The 24,995-nt window shown below is 40.0% G+C and overlaps 1 protein-coding gene across 1 annotated transcript in view; it reads right to left on the bottom strand.

The window, feature by feature from the left end:
• MPPED2 (metallophosphoesterase domain containing 2) overlaps positions 1-23,334 on the bottom strand; it is a gene marked incomplete at both ends in the record, with an annotated part of 168,680 nt that extends 145,346 nt beyond the window's left edge. The window contains one exon of the mRNA XM_079708907.1: positions 23,207-23,334. Within this exon, the coding sequence (XP_079565033.1) occupies positions 23,207-23,334 (128 nt within the window). The remainder of the gene's footprint in view (positions 1-23,206) is intronic.
• Between the last annotated feature and the right edge of the window lie 1,661 nt (positions 23,335-24,995).

The raw sequence follows: 24,995 nt of genomic DNA, 5'->3' as shown, positions 1-24,995 counted from the left end.
AAGGAAGGATCCGTAGCCACTTCAAAGGGTTCTTTGAGTGTTAAGTATGGTATCTACAACTCCAAGGACCATCTCTGGCACAGGTCTGTCTTACATTGTAAGGATTTCAGTATTACTGACAAGAAAAGCCTATACAGCAAGGAGGAAGCTGTCAGGTAGATTACACTGACCATTTTATGACCATAAATAATCAGAAACATAAGTCAAAGACCTAGAGATTAAGAAATTGAGGACTACTGCTCCTTTTTTTTTAATTATGAGGCAAACTAAGAACTAGAGAGAAAAAGCACACCCTTCTCAGACTTCTTGGCATGTCTTGGGGCACCTTAACTAACATAGGGTCCTCCAGGCATTTTGTGAATTTCCCAACAAATACGCAGCAAGGTTCCCTGTCCCCAGGCCAGTTCTGTCCCCAGAGCTATGGCAGCTGCATGCTCACCACTCAGCTCAGTCCCAGGCCAGGCTTCTGGGCTGACCCTGACCAACCCTGACCATAAATGGCATCCAGAAAATCCTAATCCATTCCTCAAGCATCTCAGGGACAAGCCGCTTTGGCATCTCCCTCTGCTTTGTTTTCCACTTCAGTTCTAGGAAATGAACTTCTCCTCCTTCCTGCCATAAGTCTTTATAACCTACAATTGCAGGGAATGCAATCCATTTGCCCTCACTCTGTTCCTTTAAGGCTGGGTTCCTATTTTAAATGTTCTTCCCCCAAACTCAAGATTATCTACTAGAGATTTGCCACCTCCTGCCACACCTTTGGGCTAGAAGATGTCCCACTTCTGCCTTCCCTTAAGCCTGGTCTCCCTTACGTTAGTGCACTAGTATACACTCCTCACAGTAACAGGCCCTCTCGTCCTCTCTAGACCTGCAGCTCACACCAACCCCAACACAGAGAGTCTCTGGGACTCCACAGCAATGCTGGACTGGGCGATCTGGCCTCCTCCACCATCCACCTTGATGCCATTGTGTACGACAGCAGAATTATCATCACCTATTTAACTCATTCCAGAGGACAAACCATTCTCACTGAAATGCATATTTCTTTTCTTCACTTTGGAATTTTCTTATTCCGATCCATAGGAATGACGTGAGTCCAGGTCCTCTGACTTGGTCATTTGGCCATAACTCAAGTCACTTGGGAGCCCCATCACTCCAAACACCATCTCAATATTGTCACTCTCTGGCTTGTGTGACATCTAAAGATATACTTGATTTACAGATGTTTTGGCAGTTTGGGGGACCTATACTACATCTTACAGATTAGAAAACAAGGCTGGAGAGACTTGTCCAATATCAAAGCGTGAGTCAGCAGCCACTCTGAAGCTAGAGGCTTGCTCAGGCCACTGATATATTCTTAGATGAGTGTGTCTAAGAACCAGTGAAAGAAATAAATCCTTGACACACTTCTCTGGAATCTCAAATTCTTCATTTCAGTCAGTAAAACGCCCAGTCTCCACATCTTTATTTCATACTTCCATATCAATGTGTTCTTTGAGGAAATCTGTCTTCCAAAGGCCCCGAAATGTACTTAGAGGTAGAGAAAATCTTTTCCTTCTTAAATGCTTATACTCAGTTTTGGGTGTTTAGCTGAATGGGTTAACAGTCTTGAGCATTCCTTCTGGAATTACATGACTTGTGAGTGTAATGTTTCCATTTGTACCTCTTTTTGCATTATCTTCCAATCCATGTAGCGTTTGAGTGGAAAGTCCAGGAATACAAGGAATTCTGAGTAACTTCAGACTAAAATCTTAGAACGCTTGAGATGCAAGGATCCTTGAAGACCATCTGCTCTAACCAGTATTAGTTCCATTTTAGAGATGAAGCCTACACCACTTGAGTCTCAATCCAATATGATTTTCTCCATGGATTCCCCCAGCCTCCTAATAATGAATTCCTCCATACTTGTGTTTCTATCTGAGAGAAAAAGTTATCCTAGGTCATGCTTCTCTACAGAGCCTCAATCAGTGGAACTATTCCAAAAATATGTTTGTGGATCAGGATTGTATTTACTTCATGCTTCTTCATGAAGAAGAAAACAGTCAAAATCCAAGTCTTTAATCTGTGGGTCTATCACTGCCTCCTTGACAGACTAGCATGAGGCATAGACTCAGGTAAACATGTTTCACTGACCAACTGTGAAACCCAGGTCACTCTGGGTGGCTTCTTTTAGCCTTGGTTTTCTTATCTGCAAAATGAGAATAACACCACCTACTTCCAAGGGTTATATTAAGAATTAAATAAAATAATGTATTAAGGCAGTTAGCACTTACTGGGTAGACAATATGCACTCAAAAGAAGGTAGCCATTATTTTTATTATTATTATTATAATCTCTGTGGATTTTGTCTTGTTCTGTCTGGTTTGCTCAGTTTAACTGGTTTCCTTGGTCTAACGTAGACTGTCTGCCCTGAAGCCCAGAAGATCTAAGATGCCCTGAAGGAGAGGGGAAAAGGGTTCCCTAAAAAGAGTGTTTAACCAAGCAAAATAAGACAACAAAATGAAGAAAAAGCCATCAAATCGAAGATAATCAAAACAATGAGGGTTAGTTTTATACTCTAGGCTATGACAAATTTTGATTCAAGGCCGATACAGATCATTAGTGTGCATTACATTGAATCATTTTCCCCCATAATAAATTTATGAGATTATCATTTCAATTTGTTAAACAGTCCCAGACTCAAGCAGTTTGCTTGCCTGGGACATAGCATGAATTCAATAAATACTTGAATTAGTGAATGAAGAAAAGCATGACCATGCTGAATAAGCAAGTACATATCAAAACTCTGAGACCATTGTATTCGCCATTCTCTTTATAAGGTTAAGTGAGTTTTAGAATATTTCTGTCTTAACTAGAGGTATCAGTATGAACTTTTTGTTGGAGACAATGTATAATTTTGTATAATCAAGATATAAGAATTCAAATATATTTTTGGAAATTTATATGTATTTTCACTTAATCGTGACTCTTGATAGCTCAAAGCAGCTATTATGTCAAGACAAATTATTAGCTTTCACAATTGTATAATAAACAGAGCTATAATTCATGTTCATTTGGAAGTGTTCTTCCCTAGTTATTATGAGATTTAACATACATATATAGCCAGCTAATCTATTACGATTGTTAGTTTCCTTTGAAAAAAAATGGCTACTTGTTAAGTAACCAATCAGTAAACATCTCTAATCAGCCATCTTGGTCACCTAAACAGAATGTGCAATTATTTCAGTCTGTAAGCTGATAGACCATATTTCCCATTTGCATAGGATCATTTGGATCAGCTTTCCAATAGACAGTCTAGTACCTTTGTAGACAAGTATAAGGCTGCCATAGTACTATGTATATAAAAACTCTTCAGGCAACCAAAGAAGACATTTAGCCTGGTAACTCTAAAGTGCCCTGTGGCCAGAGTGAGAAAGTCAAAAGTAAAAACTCACTGATGAATTTTATTCCTTGGGCACCTTAAGGATTTCACCAGGAAGGTATGAATGAATATGTATGAAGATGCTATCTGCAACTGGAAAGCAGAACTCTTTCCTTATATATCCATGAATTGGCTCCAAAGACAACCGCTAAAGAAATAGTTTCAGAATCATACTGAGCAATGTAGGTATTGCAGGAATAGATGAAAGTGACACCAAACAGAACACACACACACACACACACACACACACACGTATGTATGTATGCAATTTTTTTACTATTTTATTTATTCTGGGGAATTTATGAAAAAGAAAAGAAAACTCTGTGTCAGTAGTTTACAGTCATACTTCAAGCCCCAAAGTCTTTCTCAGACTAGATTTTGGAGTCATTCTTTCCCTTTCTTCCAAGGCTGGAGTTAAGCTATTTCCATGTAAGAGCTGTCTTGCTTATAAAGTATTTTGTGAACTGCCTCCCCTCGTTTTCCTCTTTCTTTTGCTTCTGTCCTTCTTTCTTCCCTCCCTCCTTCCTTGTTAACTTTCTTCCTCCTTTTTTTTTTTTTCCTAGCTGGGAACACACCAAAATTTGAACAGAAAAAAACTGAAAGCATAAAAATGCTTTACAGTCACAACCAATTCCTTTCAAAATAGTTAGCCAACCTAGTCCTCCTCCTTTGGACAATTACAGCCAAAAGAAGGATCTAGTTTCAAAGTGCAGCTGCTCATTTGAAGTGGGATAGGCATGGTTAATTTTTTCAATGAGAAAATGATGATGAATGGAATAGAAAATAAAGATGTCTTTAAAGCTAGACTAAAAAAATTATTTTAACTCAAGAAGGTCATCAGTTTGGAAATATTATCCAGAGAATTATCAAATCACAGAGAGGAGCCTTCAGGAAATCTTAAATGACTACAAATGGAAAGTATGCCTTAGAGACCAGTTTAAATAAAAGTCACAATAGTCACATATATGCTCAGCCCTGCAACTTCTAACTACAGAGGGATCCTAGGGAGGCCACTGGGATCCCAACATGTACAATTATCTCCTTTGTAAATCACACAGCGCTAGTAACAAAGGTCTCTACAATTTTTATTAATACAAGTTTATCAGAGACTATGATATTTAAAATCTTATGACTTTAGAATATTGTTTTGCAGACTAAGACACATGATCCTTAAAACTACATGCAATACTGATCACATAAGCATGTTCCCTTTGTGAGAATTCATTGAGTCAAATACAGTTAATTTGTACACTTCTATGTCTCATGCTTCAATTAAAAATTTACTAATTAAAAAGAAGTTATACTCAATCCTCTCCTTCCCTATGAAACGTTTTTCTAGACACATTTTTTTTTTTAAGATAATGAGAATACAAAACTGCACTTCTCCTTCAAGGTCTTACTGAAAAAAAACCTGTAAGCTATTTTAGAATGTTAGTTTTGCTCTTGAATTTAGTATTCTCAAGTCTTCTCTTTTGATAGGCAAAAAATGCACCCTCGGATATTTACATTTCCTATTCATCACATTTAATTCTTCCCATTCTTTTCTACTAATAACTATCCAAATAACTAAAGATCATCATTCGTTATTCAGCACTTTGATTTTGTTGGTATATCAGTATAACTGGCATACTTTTTCTTTTTGAAAGCAGTTTTCACATTTACCAAAGGGCATAATCAGCACTTCAGCTGCCCGCTGCCTTGTGGGGGTTTATCAGTAATGTAGTTAACAAACAGCCGTTTTGTGGATAACCACACCATGTTCTAGGTTACCTAAGAACTCATACCCTTCCCTCAACTTCCACCTGAAAAATTCATGAATTAAGAAAACCTCATTGGGGGCTTCCCTGGTGGCGCAGTGGTTGAGAGTCCGCCTGCCGATGCAGGGGACACGGGTTCGTGCCCCGATCCGGGAGGATCCCACATACCGCGGAGCGGCTGGGCCCGTGAGCCATGGCCGCTGAGCCTGCGCGTCCGGAGCCTGTGCTCCGCAACGGGAGAGGCCACTGCGGTGAGAGGCCCACATACCGCAAAAAAAAAAAAAAAAAAAAAGGAAGGGGGAGGGATCTGTGAAATAGGGCATTCTCATTTGTCACTGAAATTACTGACTTTTGAAGTCAGTGATTATTACTGTTGTGTTAAATTATTTATTTTCAAGGAAATAAGCGGAGGAATCTCAAAATGACTTTTAAGTCATCTGCCTTAAGAATATCCTAAGAGCCAATTAAGATATGTATTTTATACTGGTCATTAAAAAAAAGTGACTAACTGAAGTTTTTGTTTTTGTTTTATGTAAACCATTTTGTGGTTTACATTAACTGCCTGAAAAGCTTTAGATTGCATTATACTTCCAACCAACAGTGACTGGCATTTATTTACTCTTAGTAAGCAGAAGTTTGTCTCAAACTACAGAATGTGATTACCAACCACTTGCTACACGACATGAGATAGTCTTAAAACTCCATTTACCCCCTACTGAACCAATATCTTAGCTTATTCTAGGAAACATGAATGAGTATTTCTCCAGCAACTAACCTAAGTGAAAATATGAGCCCTAGCTCTGTAGAATGCAACAAATTTGGTCACAAAGGAAAATGAAAGCAAGCACCCTAATACCAACGGAAGACACTTTAGTTGGAGAAAAACAGCCTGCATCTCATAACATTTTATGATACCAAATGAGATGCAGGCAATGTAATTTCACTTATGCGATTCACTTACAAGCAATGCAAATGCCATCTTGCTGATTACATTTAAAACAAAAGACTGAATCTGCTTATTTATAGAGCAGAGCCATAGTCATGCAAAAATCATGCTACCCCCCACCTGGTGTGGAACCAAAAGAAAACAATCTGGCTGAAGACCTTTTCATCTCCACAGAAAGAAAAATGATGTCAACTGTGAACTCCGGGTTGACCCAATATGCTTAATAATGTAGCTTCTCGGTGCCCTCAATAGAAAACAAGGTCAACCCTGTTAGTAATCGTTAGCTGAGGTGTTCAACCCACATGCAAACAATGTCCAATGTTTTATTTGTTTTTTTAGATAGCCATAAGCACTGTTCAGAAAACACTTTCATCCGTGTTTAATTTTAAACCTTCATTTATCTGTGGGTATGTGTGCAGGTACATACACACACATTCGTATATAAACAATAGAGATGTATAATTTCTACAGGGAGGTATAGACTGCTACAACTAATATATTCACTAGCTGGACTCCTCACCATGCATATTTTATGAGCTTCTCTGTGCAGTTAAGTGGGGGTCTTGAGCATTTCAGAACTACTCATTTTAATCACCACCTCAAACTAGAGCTCTTATTAGATAATTTTTCTATTACGAAGTTCAATAGTTAGAACTGAATGCAAAAGTTGCTGCTAAGGGGCTTCCCTGGTGGCGCAGTGGTTGGGGGTCCGCCTGCCAGTGCAGGGGACGCGGGTCCGTGTCCTGGTCCGGGAGGATCCCACGTGCTGCAGAGCGGCTGGGCCCGTGAGCCATGGACGCTGAACCTGCGCGTCCGGAGCCTGTGCTCCGCAACGGGAGAGGCCACTGCGGTGAGAGGCCCGCGTACCGCAAAAAAAAAAAAAAAAAAAAAAAAAAAGTTGCTGCTAAATGCCCTCTCTAAACTTCCCAGAAAAGCAGGAGAGCTGGAAGAATTCTTCTACTTGTCTGTGCTGCTCCGTTTTTAAAGATCTAACAGGTACTTCTGGCTCACCACCGGCAACTGAGCCAAGGCCCAGCTGCAGGCCACTGCACCAGCATCCGAGGCATTTGGTGAGAGTCTGGCTGATAGCTAGATCTGCAGCACCCTAGGCAGAGAGGACCATCGCCAAAGCCAACTTGGGCCCAGCTGCAGTTTTAACATAAAGAAGTTTAATAGGATACCTCATGCTTACCACAGAGCTTTTTTCCAAGAGGAAAACTGCACGTGACTGGAAATGCTACTTGCAGAGTGACTCGTGGCTATGGGGTTTCTCAATCTTAGTGAAGAAGACACACTTCGATGGTCTCCCAAGTGACGCCAACACCGATTACGGCTCAAGGAAGCAATTTTCTATGCAGTAACACCACTATTTTTGGTCAGAGAGATTATTTCCAAATAGCAACCTTTGAGAAATTCTCAAAAATGCAGGTGACTTTGAAGTAACTCTTGATATTCAACCACGGTCAGGTCTCAAAACTGTACTCAAATTGAACTTTGTAAAAGGTACTGTGTTGAAGCATCTAACCTTCTATCTTCATGTCTCTAAAAGACCTAGAAGCGTATAGGTTTGCTCATTCCCACACAGCACAAGCAGTGGGCCAGAAACCATTTCATTTGTCTGGAATGTGAGCCACTGTCCAAGTCCACGGCATATGGCTCCACACTTCTCAGTTCCCACATTCCAGCAAAGATGCAAGTGCTGTCCAGTATGCGTCGTCTCCGAGTAGGAAATGTCAGTGGTTTCTGGACTCTGAGGTAAAGAAAAACACTGCCAGGTTTTAGAGGAACCAAGGGACACATGGGTGGTAAGAAAAGGAGGAGATATTATGGAATGAAAGCAAAGTGTGATCCTCCATGGCAGAAAATAGCTGCTCCTGTTTCATTTAAACAGTTTTCCATAACGGGGTGCCTCCTACAGGGAGCTTTCCTTCTTTCATGTTTGGGAAAAGAATTAGACATGAAGACACTTTGACGAACCTGGGCTATGTCTACAGTGGAAAATTAGGAAATAAAATGGGAAAGCAATTTAATAGAATGAAGTCAGATTACTCGTAAAAGGCTTATTTCAGATGTGTTCTTAAAGAAATTCTCCCCCGCTTCTCCTACTCACTGCCAACTAAAAACCGGCACTTGCCATCTGCCTCTGCAAGGATTAAGTCACTATCCACCACAGCCACTGACCTTCAACACTCTCTGAAAGGAGTTCAGGATGGAGACCAGGAATGAGGCACCTCTGTGATCTGGGGAAAACTGACAGAACAGGACTTCAGATAGTTAGATATTTTCAGGAGGAGATTTTTATGAGCGCAAATTCTTGCATCTCCTCATATCTAGAAAAGTACTAAAATCATTAACAGAGACACATGCTCCTCGTGACTAGCAGCCAGCCTCTGCCAGAACTGGTGCTTCACTAAAATCATATATATATAATATACTGACCTTCTCCGCTACCTCTCTGGAGCAGTTCCTCAGAGCTATCTGAGAAGCTGTTTCCCAGGCTATAGTCCTCATTTGCCCCAAATAAAACTTAACTCACAACTTTCATGTTATGCATTTTTTTTCAGTGGACACCGGTTAGGATTTATTGTCTGCCCCAAACTGTAAGTTGCTTAAGCACCTTCTGCTCACTAAGGGTCATAAAGACACACATGATGTACTGTAAGTCAGGCGTCCTGTGTGACCTTGCTCTGGTCTTTTAAGCTCTCTGGGTTGCCAACTGTCCATATGTAAAAGTCTTTAGATGTTTCCCTCACAGTGAGCACAGCACACAGTTATGCAAAAATACACCTTGATCCTTCTATTACTAACAATGCACACATGGTTATTTTATCAAGTGTATTTAATTCAGACACATTTGATTGTCTCCCTAAGTAAGCAAAACATCCCTACTAGACAAGGACTGGGTGGTTTGCATTTCTACATTATTCTGACTGCTAGACCCAAGAAGACATCCATTTATTCACTTCTTCATCAATAACTATTTATTGTACCAGGCACTGTGCTATGCCCCTAATCTGACTCCAGATGTGAACAAAATACATAAATCTGAGTAGATTGGTTGTTCATATAAACAATTCAGAGCCTTATCACGCCTCTCTGAACTGACTCCAATTCATCAAAAATGTACGAGCAGGTTATATGTGGCACCCTCCATTAACTGAAACATACCAATATTTCCAAAATGTAGGACTCAGCACCAAAAAAATATCTATGTATGGGTGGAGGAATCCCCACATCTATTTCGGAGCTCCAAGCGGTTTGCGGCGCCTCTGTGCAGTCTGGCATCATGCATAATGCAATACCGCAACTGCTAACAGCAGGCGCGCACCAGATAATTTACACTTGTTTTTATGGACACGAGGAACTGATCTTTGAAGCCGTCCCTAATGAGATTCCGCTTGGCCCTAACAGCATCCTGAGAGAGTGTTCCGGTTTTCTACTTGGCATCCGGTGCATATTTATAATGCAGAATACAAGCTCATTTAAATTGCACATGTGGATTTTGGTGTCTTCCCTATGTTAGAGAGAGATTTTCATATACTAAGGAGCACTGACTACTCAATTACTAAACCATAGTTTCCCCAAACAATGTCACTGCCAGTCACTACAGGTACTTATCAAAGAGGCAGGTCCATCAATGGGTTTCAACCAGCAGGGCCGAAAGCTCCCCCAACTCCATCCAGCTCAGCCCTCTAGTCCTGAAACTCAATTAGGTCCTCAGCCAAAGAGGAGCTCCAGAAAGCCTAATTATACAACACCTTTCTTAGTAGACACAGTAAGGGGACAGTCAGGGAGAAAACCTAAAGCCCGTCACCTAAATTAACAACTTCCTGCCCCAAAGTGCTTGCCATGCAAATCTCTCTTATTCTCTCCCCTCTTTTATGTTCTGCCCCTTGTAAAATTCTTAAGCTTGGCACTCTTCAGGAGCACTTTTTTTGTCATTTACTTTTCAAGAAGTTTATAGCTTAGTCACCAGTAATTAGAAATCCATTGCATACTTCCTTTAAATTTCATTTGTTTCACTTTTAAAACAAAAATTTCAGAAGGCTTTCAATCACTATATAACACCAATGTTGTTATAATGGTGTTATCAGTAGTAAACCCAAATCACAGGTTTCTGTGAAAATAGTCGTATGATAAGAACTCGAAGAGTTTACTACAAAAAAAAAAAAGTAAAGTTGTTAAAAACATAAGGATAGAGAATAAAATTGGTTCGCTTTATGCAAAATGTGTGATTCCCATGATAAGAGATGACCCGTTTTCATGGTCTTCATTTCAGGTAAACTCCACATATTAGGGACAGCTGACAGGCTCCTGGTAATCAGGCTGAAATATATCCTAATGAATTTCATGCTTCTAGCCAATAATAGTTGATACCAAATAGGATAAATAAGTAAGCACTTTACAAGGAGTTAAGACAACATACTTTCTAATACCTCCGTTTTTAAGGTAGAGAACAAGATAGGAAACCCAAATCTTTAGGGTCAAGATGAAGGTGAAACTTTGATATTTTTCCTGTGTTAGAAATGAGAGTCTACTACTGTCAAAGTAAGAGTCAACCGAAGGCAGGATAGATTATAGCATTAGTGTAGGAGTATCAGAAATACTCACTCTGAGCTTCATCCAGCTCCATCCTGAAAAAAACACGGGAGACTCATAAGTTACCCTTTTTAAAGCCAAGTATACCATCAAGTCTAAATACATGCTCTCGAAATGAATGAATGATTCCAAGGGAGCACACACTTCTTGGGACAGCACATAGTAAGAGAACATGGAATTCCTGAAAACTCAACTGTCATTCATTCATTCAACAAGTATTTGGAGAGTATCTAGAATGTGATAGCACTATGATACGTGCTGTGGATACAGATGGGCAACAAAAAATAAAAAGAGTTGCTGCCTTCAGAGAGCTTAAAGCCTAGTGGAAGACAGACATTTCACAAACATTCAGAAGACACATTTATAAAAAGTGCTACCAAGGGAAAGCATTGCTTGTAGGTGCTCTGAGTCCATACACACAAAGGGTTCACGTAATCCAGAGAAAGGGGTAGGGGCTCCCCTGAAGCAGTGACGAAGGTGGAGAGAGGAAAGGAAGTGTATTTAGGGAGGAGGACATCATTCCAGGCCTCAAAGTTGGCAGCAGGGGAGCAGCCTGTTGCTCTCCCAGCACCTCTCCACTTGGAAAACTAAAAAATTCAGGAGGCATGCCTAGGAAGTTGGATTTACAATGTACTTCTCTTCAATGTCAGCCCTGAATCCAGATGGAATTGAAGACCTTGGGAAAAACTGGTGGACAGATCACCGAACTTGGCACTAAGTGCTGCCAACTGTCTGGCTGGCACCAATATACAGGCTCAATTGGCCATAAAAACCTCACTGCAGTCTTGCTCCTCTCAAAGGAAATCATTTTGCCATCCACAGTGAGGCTTACCCAGAGGCCAGTCTTAGGGGAAGGCCTTGAATTTTGAGCTTAACTCGATTGCACGGTTTGGGCAAGAGTTTCATGTTTCAGATGTGCAGTCAGGTAATCCAATCCCATCAGAGTTTTAATGGCCTCTAAAGAATCCAAAGTGTTAAATCCTTTCCCCAGCCTCCCTCAGAGCAGTCTGAAGGTGCGTTTTTCAACCTCCATTCTCCTCCATCCAGTCTCTTGTTCTCATAAGCAAACTGTTCCTAAATCTGAGACACTAGGTTAATACTCATTTCTTAATCCTAAAATCTGATTGTAATCTGTGCTCTAAAATGCACACACACCTACCGTACTCCCTTTGAAAAACACTGAGAGAGGAAATAAAAGGATAACGGAAGTGGAATACGTAGAAAGGATGTTTTATTTCAGGGGCAACACCATTCAGGTCAGGATTCCTTCCTTCTAAGCCTGGGAAGAACATTTTCTGGCTCTGCAGAAACCAAAGGCAGCAGACCCAAGCAAATTCCTCAACTCCAGGAAAAGGCACATCTCTGAGAGCTACACTGTCCCAAGCAGCAGGCAGGAGCTGCGAGGGGTGTTTATTAAGTCTGTGTCCCTGACTATCAGCAGGTTAACAGAGACTCAATCCCCCCCTCCCAGTGTGGGGATGCTTTGGGAGACAGCACAACCCTAAAAACTTTAACAGTGAGAGCAAAACGAAAACAAAAGCTCCTCAACGAGAAGAAAACAGACACACCAAACTTAATGGCAACCAAAAAAGGTTATGGTGATGATGGTCCATGTGCTGCCATTAAAACTCTGCTGAAGTTCAAGCATTGATGTTGTGGGTAAACAATATTAGTAACAGTAGCTTCCACGCATTGAGCGTTGGGATACTGTGCTAAGTGCTTTACTCAATACTAAGCATCATCTAATATAACCGTCACCATTACCTATGGAAGCATATATTGTTATGATCCCCATGGTAAAGATGAGCTACTAGCAACAGAGACTATAAGCGGACACATGTAAGGGGTCCCGGGGTGGAGAGACAGCCTGGATTCTGGATATACTTTCTTTTGGAACTTTTCAAACGATTTCAGTTTTTATGTCTTTAAATGTGCCTAGATTTCTGCTTAGCAGTAACCACTTCACTCCCAAACTCTTCCCTCCAAAATGCATGCACGCATTCTTCCTGTCTCCTGTTCTTCTGTTGACCGCTTTGTTAAGACAGTAAGTCCAGCGGTGGCTCCCTCGGCTCATGATACAGCACCTCACAAAACAGTGCTGTTTGTTTATAAGGTGACGCAACCTTCCCTGCAGAGTGCGGGGGGCATGACTAAAATCCACTAATGGCCAGAAAGCTCATTTTAATTCTATACTTGACAAAATAAATGCCTCATAAAGGCAGGTAAGCAGAAGCTACTTTTCGCTTTGGACTGCTTTGTCTTAATAACCTTTGAAAGTGAGAAACTGCAGGGAACAGGCTCTCAAGCATACACACACAACACACAATTATGGCACAAAGAGACTGCGACAAAAGCACAACTCCTTATGTAAAGGTAAATTTTTTTCCCTCAAAAGGGGGTACCTCTCACAAATATAGACCATTCCTGAATTGCAAAGGTTCTTCTGCTGCAAATCCTGGCTGCATTAGCAGGATCTAACCCATCCGGTCTGAAAAACCAGAGCATTTGATTTCCCTGCAACCCATTCCCAAAAGGGCTGATCTTTTTTCCCCCTCTTCTGTCCACAGAAAATGAAGCTCCACTTACATGTTGGAGGAAATATTTCAAAACATTCCCTTTTTTCTCAAAGTGCAGAATTTATGGTAACAGATAATTAACAACAAATGACAAACAATCTGAGCAGGAAAGGTCCCAGTTTGGTTGCCAAGATGATGGTATCCAATTCCAAGATAAACAGTGGAGCGTGCCGGCTGCCGTTAACGTGGTGGAGGGGTCGAGATGGAGAGATGCAAAACAGGCCAGCCATCCGCCACCAAGGGGCACGACATGGGGCCAACCACCTCCCGCGGGGTTATTATTTCCCTTCTGAATTCTCAAGAGTGTCAGTGGATGAGGGGGTGGTAGTGGACTCACTCTTCTGTAAGGAAAAGGACACCTACCTATGCCTTTATATTTCACATGGGGGAAAACAGATCCTTCTTTGAACTGCATTATGGAAGAATTCGGAATTAATATCCTTTAGGAGTTAATACCTCCTTCCTAGTCTGTCTATTCTTCCCAAAGGCTCCCTCCTCCTCATTCTTCTTTTCTCTAAGTTGGTGGAATCAAAATAGGTTTCAGTGCATCCTGCTGTGCCCAAAATGCGAAGGTCAGGAACAAAGTGAAAACAAGTTAACCTGTAAAAGTCAGAATTTGAGCACAACGCATGGTAAGTCTCCTAGATACTAACAGATGGCAGACCTTGGACAACTGAAGTTTCAGATACTTTTACATTTCTCAAAAGCCAATTCATCGTTCACTATTTCTCAAATGGACTTTTTTGTATATATTGAAATGCAAACCTCAACTTCTGAGTTGCCTAAAAAGGCCTACCAAATTGTTCCTTCTCAGGGATCAAAACAGGTCAATGTATCAAAAATTGCTATTCTGATCCTTTCAAATGCTGGATTCATTGGTATGTAGAGTTGGCATGCATACCCCACGAAGCCAAGGTGAAATCTGTCTTATCTTCCTGCTGACGGATGTTTAGAGATGTTGACACACTCCTGGTGTTAAAGTCAAGCCCAAGGCCAGGGACATCATAATTGCAAGAAAGAGTTATGAACTAACAGAATATATCTGCTAGGCCCTCCCTCTCCTCTTTTCTCTCTCCTTCACATATACCACTATCTTCCCTCTTCTCCATAAAACATGTATCTCCACATTATATTTGCTGCCCACCCAAGCAGGACCAACATGTAAAAGTTGATACTTTTTTAAAGAATGGAATATGTTAAATATAAGGCAAAACCAAGAGCAATGGGTATGATACTTCTGATTTTTTTAAAAAATGCCTAATGCAGTCTGACAGGCTTCTGTGGTTATCTCTGAAGTCTTAAGGCAAAGCAAAATGAAACAAAAGGGGGAAAAATTTTCCAAAACTCAGGACCAAAATAGAGCTAGTAGAATGTCTATGTCATAGCAAAAGGCTAACTCAGGAAATTAGGGAAACATGCTGAGGTTGCTTAGCTGGTGGGAGATTTCACTTTTTTTCTTGATTTCAGTTTTAAGTCTTTGTGCAAAACACGTTTTAAACTAAGTGTACAATATGTAAACAGTTTGAAACTTGGTCTGTGGCCCAAATACCTAAAACTGAATACTACAAGTAAGCCACTTTTCTTAGCCAATCAGCAGCAATGCCAACATAGCCCACCAAAAGATGGGAAACGATATTTTTCCAATCCAAGACTTGTCAAATCTTTGAGCTGGAAGGTTTCAGAGACTGTCTACCAAAGAAATAAATGGATTTGAGTAGAGTTCATGTTATGGTGTAGTGTCCTGTAATCTTTTAACGAAGCCACTACTGACAAATGAACTTCAAGAAGGGTTTAATTCTCATCTGGAATTTTAAGGTGCAATAATATCAAGTACTGAAAATTTACTTGTTTGCTTTATTAAATGGTACTAGTGTTTCTTTTCCTGTTTTTTTTTTCTCAACTAGTGTCAAGAGCTTTGCTATTTAATATAAAGCCATACAAAAATTTAAACCGACTAGAGGGGCTTACATTCTTGATTTGTGGTAAAAGAAAAAAAATGAAAAGCCTGCAACAACACATTTTCTTATTTGCATATATTTTACCATTCTAAAGGGACAGAAACTGAAGAAAAAAAATCTTCAAAGCAAACTAGAAGAAAAATATGCAGATCCAAATACTGCAAAGGCCAATAAATTCAACAGAGTTTCCTCTTTGCAGAGTTAGTGTTTCTACATAGACAAAGCCTCTAAGTGTGCTCTTTACATTAAAAAAAAAAGAGGCAGACTAACACGGCGGTCTGGAAAAGTGTGGTAGTTTTGTCTGTACTAATATTGAAATAATAGCCTAATCATGCCAGGATAGCTACTGGAACATCCAGTTTCCTGGATGCTAGGAAAGTCTAAAAGGGGAAGAGACATGGGAAGGAGAGAGCTAAGGAAATACTGAAAAAGAAGAAAAACAAGCTGATGGTGGATAGACCTTCCCAGACTCAGTGAGCTTTTTCCTCCCTTTTGGAAATAGTTCAGAACTACCTAGAGTTTGTTATACAAAATGTGGCAGATTTAGTGGCATTAGCTTTGTTTTTATCTCTTAAAATCAACATCTTCATTGGCTCTAAATCTCAGAATTAAAATTAAGCATGTTTCAAATACAGACTCCCTATTATAATACTTCCTGTTTAGCTAGTCTTGTCATTTTGTCTATTTTTATCAAAATGTCTCCCTAAAAGAAATTTTTTTAAAAACTGTACTTAGAGCAGGAGACAAATTTAATCCATAAGGAGAGGTGAGCAGCGAGTTCCTACTTTCAGGATAGGAACTGACCACACTTTCCATATGAATCTTTCTCTCTGTAAATGTAGATAACTGCTTCAGGATTTGAAATCCAGGCATACCACAGTAGAAAGAATCTACTTTATTTGTCAAAATTCTTCACCCTCCCAGAGAGTCAAGGAACCAAAAACAAAAAAACAAACAAAACTACCCAGTTATGCAACATACAGCTAAGTTTCTAAGAACAAATCCATATGGACAAAAAAAAATCTAATTTTAGGTTGCCTTTTTAAAGCCAGAATTCAAACAAAGAAATCGACAGAATAGGAAATAAGTCAGTTCTAAAATGAAGTCTAACTGCCACGGACCACGAGACCAGTGCCCTCAGGGAGCATATAGGAAAAAGAACTTATTTTTAAAAAGAAATGAGAGAGGAAAAGAAAAATACCCCGTGTTTATATATGAGCACAAACCAAAAGGGCCATTCAGCCATCTCCAAGACGAATTTCAGATTGAAAACATTAAGAGAAATTATGGCCATGCTAATGTTCAGGCCAGTGATAAATTTGTAATGAGAAGGAGAAAGCAGCTTACCAAGAGAAAAATGTTTAGAAAAAAAAAAATTTTTTTTTGCACAGCGAATGCAGCCCAGCTCTGAGGCAAAGGATGAATTTCTACCTTGTTAGTAATGTGCAATGTTACAGAGCCCCAGACATTCACTCATTCATTGATACTCTTCCTCTGTGTGAGGAAGAGGTCATTGGTCTTCCCCCTCCAAAGCAACCCCATGATATCTCACTATTATAGTCTTTCCCTACAGAATATCACTAATGATGAGGGATTTGTGTTCTTAATTTCAAACAGACTAAAGAAAAGAGAAGAACAGGAGAAACCCTAGCCTGCCAGAGTAGTAAGGAACGATGCTAAAGGGCATCGAGTCCAATGGCTGGTGAGGAACTTGAAATTCAAAGAGGCTCAACTTGCTCGGGATCACAAACCTAATTAGTGACCAAGACAGGACCAGAATCCAGGTTCCCTGAAACACTGTCAAGTCATCCACTATAGCAAGCTATCTGTTTACTGATACTATATACTCTGCTGGCTTTCAAAAATGAATTTGAAGGTACTTCTTAAAGAAATTTCCCTCCAGTTATAGGACTAAGAAGTAGTCAGCATTATTGGCCTCACATCTTCCCACACATGACCAAGCTGAATTATACTGAGCCAACGAACAGCCTTTGGTCTATACCTTGATTATAACATAAAACAGAAGAAGGTACCTCCCAAGGAAGCAGTGCTCAAAGAAAGTAGAAGATTTACATTAGAGTGAGCCTTTAATGCAAATCTTGCTAACAAAGCAGAAGGGATTGTAGACAAACCACATTTTTATCATTCTTTAAAAAAAGTTTTTATTATAAAAGTATTACATAGTTCTTATAAAAATAATTTAAATTATACAAAAGTATATAAAATAAAAAGTGTAAGATCTTTACCCATCAATCCCTCCCCCAGATTTGTTTGCAAATTTATTCCCTACATGATCACCAGTAATGTTGGTATTTATCTTTCTACACATTTTGAGATTTTTTTTTTTAACCAAATGGCATCATTCTATAACACTCTTCTGTAACTTTCTTCCTGCATCTAAGGATACCTGATTCAGACCTGAAATAAACATTTACTTTCTACCATGTAAGAATGAAACTTCAGATCAGATAGACAAAATCCTGTAAGAATTTGGCATGGAATGATCGCCCAGATACCCTAAAAGCTTCAGATCATTTCGGATTAGCAATGCCAAGCAAACACTGACAGATGCTGTAAAACACAACAAAGCAACAAGAACAAGTTGGACTTGTCAAGTTTTATGCAAGCAGTTCAAACAAAAAGATGTTAACACTCATTTCATGCTCACCAGCTAATGCACAAGACCATAAATATTATCACAGCATCTATTTATCAAGTGCTATCTTCTGGGCACTATGTCGTATACATCATCTCATATATTGGTTACAACCATATTAGAGACTCGTCAAACCCATTTTATAGATGAGAAGACTGAAGTTCATTAATTCTGTCCATCATCACCTAGCCAAGCCAGTAACTGGTGGGATCAGCATGTGTATACAGATCTCTGATTTCAGACCACATTCTCAGCTGCCATGTGAATACTGTCCTCATTCCCCAGCTCAAGCTGTGCCCTTTGTACTCAGTCCTAGTTAATTATGGTTAACTCTTGATGCTTCTGTTGTAACCACAGCCATAGGTAGAGAGCCTAAGACACTGATGGGGGTACAAGGGCCTGAGATGAGCACAACTGAATGAAGGCCACTGTGATTCTGCAGAGAACAACCAGCTCTTGGGATTCCTTGCCCTCTTGGGACTGTCAATCCCATGGAGTAACTGAAGGCAGGTGAGACACTCCTTGATAGGCAATAAGAAGTCAAGGCACAGACAGAGAAAGACAAATACTATATGTTGTCACTTACATGTGGCATCTAAAAAATAAAACAAACGGACAAATATAACAAAACAGAAACAGACTCACAGACACAGAGAACAGACTGGTGGTTGCTAGATTGGTAAGAGGTGGAGCGGGGGCAAAATAAGTGAGGGTGATTAAGAGGTACGAACTACTAGGTATAAAATAGATAAGCTACAAGAATGTAATGTACAACACTGGGAATACAGCCAATATTTTATAATCACTTTATACGGAGTATAACCTATAAAAATACAGAATTACTATTTTGTACACCTGAAACTAATACAATTTTGTAAGTCAACTATACTTCAATAAAAAATTTAGAAACAAAAAATTTAAAAAAAAGAAGTCAGGGCACCTTCCAACACTGACAGCCAAAGCTCCCACCCAGCCAAGTTTGCTAGTAAGGAGTCCTGGAGGAAGACAAACTTACTAGTGATTTTCTTATTTATTCATTTATTTATTTTCCAGTGAGTTTCAAAATGGACTGAGACAGCTTAGAATAAAAAGGTGCAGAATCAATAAAACAATCATTAATGTGAAGAGCTAACATTTACTGAGTACAGAGTAGGTACTAATCACCACTCTAAAAACTTTACAAGTCATAATGTTTTTAACCTTCACAGCAACCTTTGGAAATAGGCACTACTTTTATCATCCACACTTTAGAGATGGGGGGAAAAAACCCAGAGAAGTTAATACCTTTGTCCACGGTTGGTTACACAGCTAGTAAGTGGTGCAACCAGGTTTTAAATCCAACAATCTGATTCCACTGGAGACTCCAACCACGACACTACACTGCCTCCTCAAAATAAGTATAAAAGAACAAGAGCTAAGGAAGGTTCCAGGGGTGTTGACAACTAAAGCCGTAGACAAGGACGTAGCTAAAACTGATAATAAAATTTGATTTGAGCTTCCTAGCAACCAAACCTTAAAGAAAAAGTTGAGGAATTAACCTCAGTAGGGTAGCCAACCATCTTGGTTTGCAGGGGACTGAGGGGTCTCCCGGAATGTGGGAATTTCGATGCAAAAACGGAGATGGTTGGGTACCCTACTAAAGATGTTTCACAGAGTTTTATTAGGCCTCAGATAATCTAAAACATACCAAACCTTGATGGTGTTTTCAGACCTACACTGGCTCCTTGAGCACCTCCTCCCACTATCATTAAAAATACTAAATAATTTTCATCGTTAAAAATATTAAATAACATTCTGCTGGGGAAGATGACAGGGTTGTAGAAAAATGAAGCCCTGTTAATTGTTGGTTTTCAATTATCACATCTATCAGTATGTTCAAGAGTCTGGATAAGAGGGGCTCATGAATTCTGGGTTCAAGTCTGCCCTGTCAACTCCAACTGCACTTTAATTTTCTTTTCCAAGGTCATATTGGATTGCTTTCTTTTAAAAAAAAATCCTCCCTACGTCACAGGCAGAGATGTATAGGCTAGTGACTCTTAGAAAGCTTGGTGGCAACCTGGTCAGAACTCACAGGTGAAACCAAACCAAGACCATGGAGTAAACCCTTAAAGCCAGTGGAAACAACTCTGAAGTCAGTAATGAGCTTCTAAAGATGGGAACCGGGTCTTATGCATCTGTGTTCCCTCCACAGCAACACCTTGCAAATAAATGTCGTAATTGCAATCTTAATCTTAATATGTCAGAGCTAAAAAGATCCATAACTATCATTTGGTACAAATGTTTACATTTACTGAGGCTGGGAGAAAAGAAGTAAATTGCCCAAGATGGGTCACAAAGCTGAGGTGAGACAAACTGAATTAAATGGGAAGTGAGCTATTCCTTAACTAAGGTAAGAAAACCTCAACTAGGTTTCATGAAAGAAAATAACAGATCATTTAAGGGCCCAGCACTGTAACTCCAATCCAGGTGATCTGTCATGGGTCTTCACAGACCTCAGTTGTTAAGTGCCAAAGGAAAGCAAATATTTTAAGAAACCCATGCAAAATAAATGAGCAACTATTCAAGTGGAAAAGACAATATCTTTGTGGAGAGGATTAAAGCTCTACCATAACATGTTAAAAATTTTAGAAAAACTTAAGACATTTTAGACTAAACATTTTATAGGTATTTTCCAGCCAATTGCAGTTTCTATTTAGACTCAAGGCAATCTTTTAAAATATAACATGATCCCATTTAACCAAGATAGCTGAATGCCCAGCATGGGCCGGTCACTGTGCCAGGGCACCAAGCACGGAAAGGAAAGACCAAGGAAAAGGTCAGCCAGCATCTTGATAACATGCACACACGTTCATACAAACACTCAAAATATTAAGACAGGACAGAAGGATCCCAATGAAAATGTCCAAATCTCAATCACAATTTCTCATCTCAATGCACAATCAAATCAATGGATCAATCAAGCAATCAATCAATTAGTATTTCTAAGCACCTGTTACCTGCTCAATCCCTGCCTTTAAGAAATGAATGATATAGTTGAGAGAGAGGGCGGGTGGGAGAGAGGGGAGAGAGAGAGAGGGAAATAATAATGGAGGTGGTCTGGTTTGAAGTAAATACCAAATGACGAGGGACATCGTGTTGGTAGGGGGGTAGGTAGGCACAGTCATTTTGGATTGGGTGAGATAGAAGAGGTTTCCTAGACATAGAGGGGCCTGAACTGGCTCTCAGCAGAGCATAAATGTGAGTGTCTCAGCTGTGAGAAACAGTGAAAGCATTGAGATGGAAAGGCTCACGGGGTGCTCAGGTGGCAGAGCCAACATGCGTGGCTGGAACAAACGGTTCAGGTGGGAAGCCCTTAGTGGGTGATGAAGGTGAAAAGGCCAGCTGCAGTTGACCATGGAAGAATCCTCTACTTCTAGGAAGGAAGTCTGGTAAAAGGGCTACAGAGCTGTCTAGGCTGCCACTGCAAACTCCATTTTTCAAGCCTTGTTTTCATAAAAGGTATAATTTGATCCTTTGAACTTTTCATGGCTAGATCTAAGCACATCAGTCCTAAAGTTACATGATTTTTAAAATATCTCTGTGCATTCAAAGTTCACCAGTGGAATCTTAGGGCTACAAACAAGTGAAGAATAAGCTGAGATTCCCTGTCAGTCATTTTCCAAGGAATGTGGGGCAAAACATACGTTCCTTTGCCTGGGAGGAAACAGAATCCACAAAGTGCTTTGTGATTCTTTAATACAAAATGTCACACCAGCAAAGCAGAGCTAAAGGAATCCTAAGTCCAGCTTGCACACATTCTATAACATATTTGAAGAAAAAGAAATTATAAGAAGCAGAAGAAGAAAAGGAATATTTGAAATGAACACAGTTATTGTTCAGAAAAGCCATTTTAACAAAGAAAAATCTTATTCCCCTTAAAAACCTCTCCTTAAAACCATGTTAGGAATCCTTCATCATCATGAATATATTCTGATTTAAAGAAAGTAGAAAAATCTTAGAAACAGTTTAGCATTAACCATTTGCAAGGATTTCTCTTTTTTTTTTTTTTTTTTTTTTGCAGAATTCCCATCATAGATAATTGAGTAGCTCTACAGAATATACATACTTGTGAAGTAACATCCCAGTATTTACTATACTACCCAGGCAGTCAAGAGAAGGATCTTTTTGTTTGGTTAGTGTTTCTAAATTTGGGTGGGTGGGGAGATTGAGAGAGTGTGTGTGTGTGTGTGTGCGCACGCGCGTGCATGTGTATATGTGTGCGTGTTGGGTGGGCGGGAGACCTACTGTTTTTTTTTTAATGCCCAAATAAAACAATTACTTAAAAAAGAGCTTGTGACTTGGACATGCCCCGAGTTCAATTTTGCCAGCAATGGCAAAAACAGTCAACAGAGCCCTAACCTCTTTTCCCTCTTGACTATATAATGGTTTGCAAAGGGGTTTAGTCCTACTATGAAAGACTCATGTTAGACATTGGAAGAGTCTAATAGAGAATGAGCATCAGGTCTTGAATAAACAAGGGAGATGGTGACCTTTTGCCCCTTCTGCTGAAAGCCCAGCACATCCTGCAGCAGAGGAATGGGAAAAAAAGCTGGTGTGCATCCAGGTGCTGCAAAATCTTTGCCTCTGGATTTCTCCCACACTTTGCTCCTGAAACAGTTTAAACTGAGACATGACTTAAATAGTATTAGGGAGTGAGGGGAAAGTACAATTCCTGGAACCAACTGTTCCACTGTCCCTTAATCCTTTGTTCCCCATATTGTTTGAGTTCCTGCAGCATGCAGCACACGTTCTACGAGCAACAGGCAAGACGATGGATTTAGCAGTGGCTGGACAATTAGTCCCAATTAGGCCTGTTTCCCAGCTGAATGTAAAGGGGTGGCGGGGTGAGGTGTGTGGGGGGAAAAACTACAGAAATTTTAAAGATATTTCATCATGGAGGCCAGCAGTATAACATAAAGCAAACTGATTTAGGGGTCAGGAGACTCTGCCAAAACTCACTGTGTGACATTAGGCAAATACCTTAACCTCTCTGTTGTAATACACAAAATGAGGGCAACCCTCAGAGGCTCTGAAGATCTAATGCCAAATTGTAGTTGAAAGTACATACTCTGGAAATGTTCAACGTTACACCGACGTGGAGGATTCCTCTGAGTTGTACTTGGAACCATAGATACCCATCTGTTTGGGGAATCATACACCTTTTATTCTCCTGGGCAGAAGTCATTAGTGAATTTCTTATTTTATTTCTAGTTTCCTGATGGCTAATTTTTTTAAGTTCATGAGTGATACTTACATATGTACATGTGGCGGCTGGAATCTGCTCTGGTTGATGTTGTAGTGCGTGAATGCCTGGGTGGGGTTGGAGCTGTACTCATCCACCGTTATGGTAACCTTGCCTTGAGAAGGAATCCCATGTGCCATCCTTCCTCCCTATAGGCATGAGCAGTTCACAACTTTCTGGAGCCAAGGATGGAAGCAGGCATGGTGCGTTTCAGCCCAATCTCTGAACCCAAGGGTCTACTCATCAATACTGCTGTGTGTTTCTGAAAAAAACAAATGGAAAAAAATGAGAACAAAGAAAAAGAGGATGTTCTAAGCGATGTCAGATGGGACACTTTGACATGAAATTGGTTCAGGAAAAATCTTAATCTGTGTGGTTGCCTCACGGATAAAACCCTTCCCAATTCTCCACCCAGCATGTACTTCAAAATGGACATGACACTCCAAATGATACGGCTGGCTGCTAGCAAATCATTTCAATGGTGTTCAAACTAAGATTTCCTCTTTAATTATAATTATGGCACTTAACATGAATCACGGAAGGGGCACATCCACAGTTGCCATGGTGTCTAACTATAAATGGTTTGTGCTCGAAGTGGCGAATCTTCCAAACCTTCCCTGCTAATTGGAGTGTATGGTCTGTACAAAGTTGGTGTCACAGAATAATTTGAAATCCCGGTGCTTAGCACAGCCATAAAACACAATGCCAAATGTAAATTTTAAATGCTGTGCTCATAACAGATACCTGTTTGTAACTATAATACACGCATAATATATACACACATCACATATAATTTTTTCTTTCACAGTGGCTCCCAGCACACATAGGTACTCAAAACTTGGTATATATATGGATTCCACTCTGGCCAAGAACTTTATGGAAGGCAAATCCTTCTTGCTAAATGTAATATAATTTCTTTAAACCCTCCAGTTACTCAGAGGAAAGTCAAATACATCCAGGCTTGGACCACCATTTTGGATGCACTCATTACCGCCCCTCTTGGAGCCCAGAAGGAGAGGTAAAGGAGAGTGGCCACTGAATCTACCACTTCACTCCTGCGTGGTGCTGCATAATTCTCAGTAGCTGGTTTCATACTTTAAAAAAATGTTTCTGTTCTTTTTGATTCTTTGTATAAATGTCAATATATTATTTGCTGCACTGGGTTCAGAAATGCGGATGCTTATTTTTATACCAAGTGTGCAAAGACTGAGCAGTGCACATCCCTGCTTGGTTGCTGTTGCAATTGATCAGTGAAGTTTTAAAGAAGCGGGCAGCACGCTCCCTGGATAACCCTTAGGTAACCCACATTCTTACTTTAAGTGCTCCACATTAGAATACTTCCACCATGTGCACCATTAAGCTCTGGGAATCTTAGCTGCTATCTCAAATAAAAATATTTAGAATAATAGGATTAGATTTAAATTTGGCATGAAACACCTTAAATACCAAGCAAAAGGCAGATGGCCTGCCATAGGCCATTTATTTTATTATTTTACAACCCAGGGCTTGTGTAGTCCTCCATATGCTAGCTGGGCTAAGAAATTCCGCAGCATTCTACTCAAATCATTGCCTTCTTCATATTAGCAAAGCAAGCTAAATAACACCCACCTTGCCTGCATTCTTAATACACAGCAGCACCGCCAAGAAATGAATCCCTCATGCTCTGGCATTTTAAACAAAGTGTCACTTAGGGTTCTCTTTCTTCTTCCTGACTTCATGGGAGGTATGAGTCCTCTAAGCACTAGCTGACAGACAACCAGGCCAGTAGGATTAACAAGTTAAAATCTTTCCCCACTCCTCT

The sequence above is a fragment of the Hyperoodon ampullatus genome (genome assembly GCF_949752795.1).
Source record: "Hyperoodon ampullatus genome assembly, chromosome: 7".
Lineage (NCBI taxonomy): Eukaryota > Metazoa > Chordata > Mammalia > Artiodactyla > Ziphiidae > Hyperoodon > Hyperoodon ampullatus.
The sequence above is the reverse complement of the archived record's forward strand: the minus strand, read 5'-3'. Positions and strand labels throughout refer to the sequence as shown.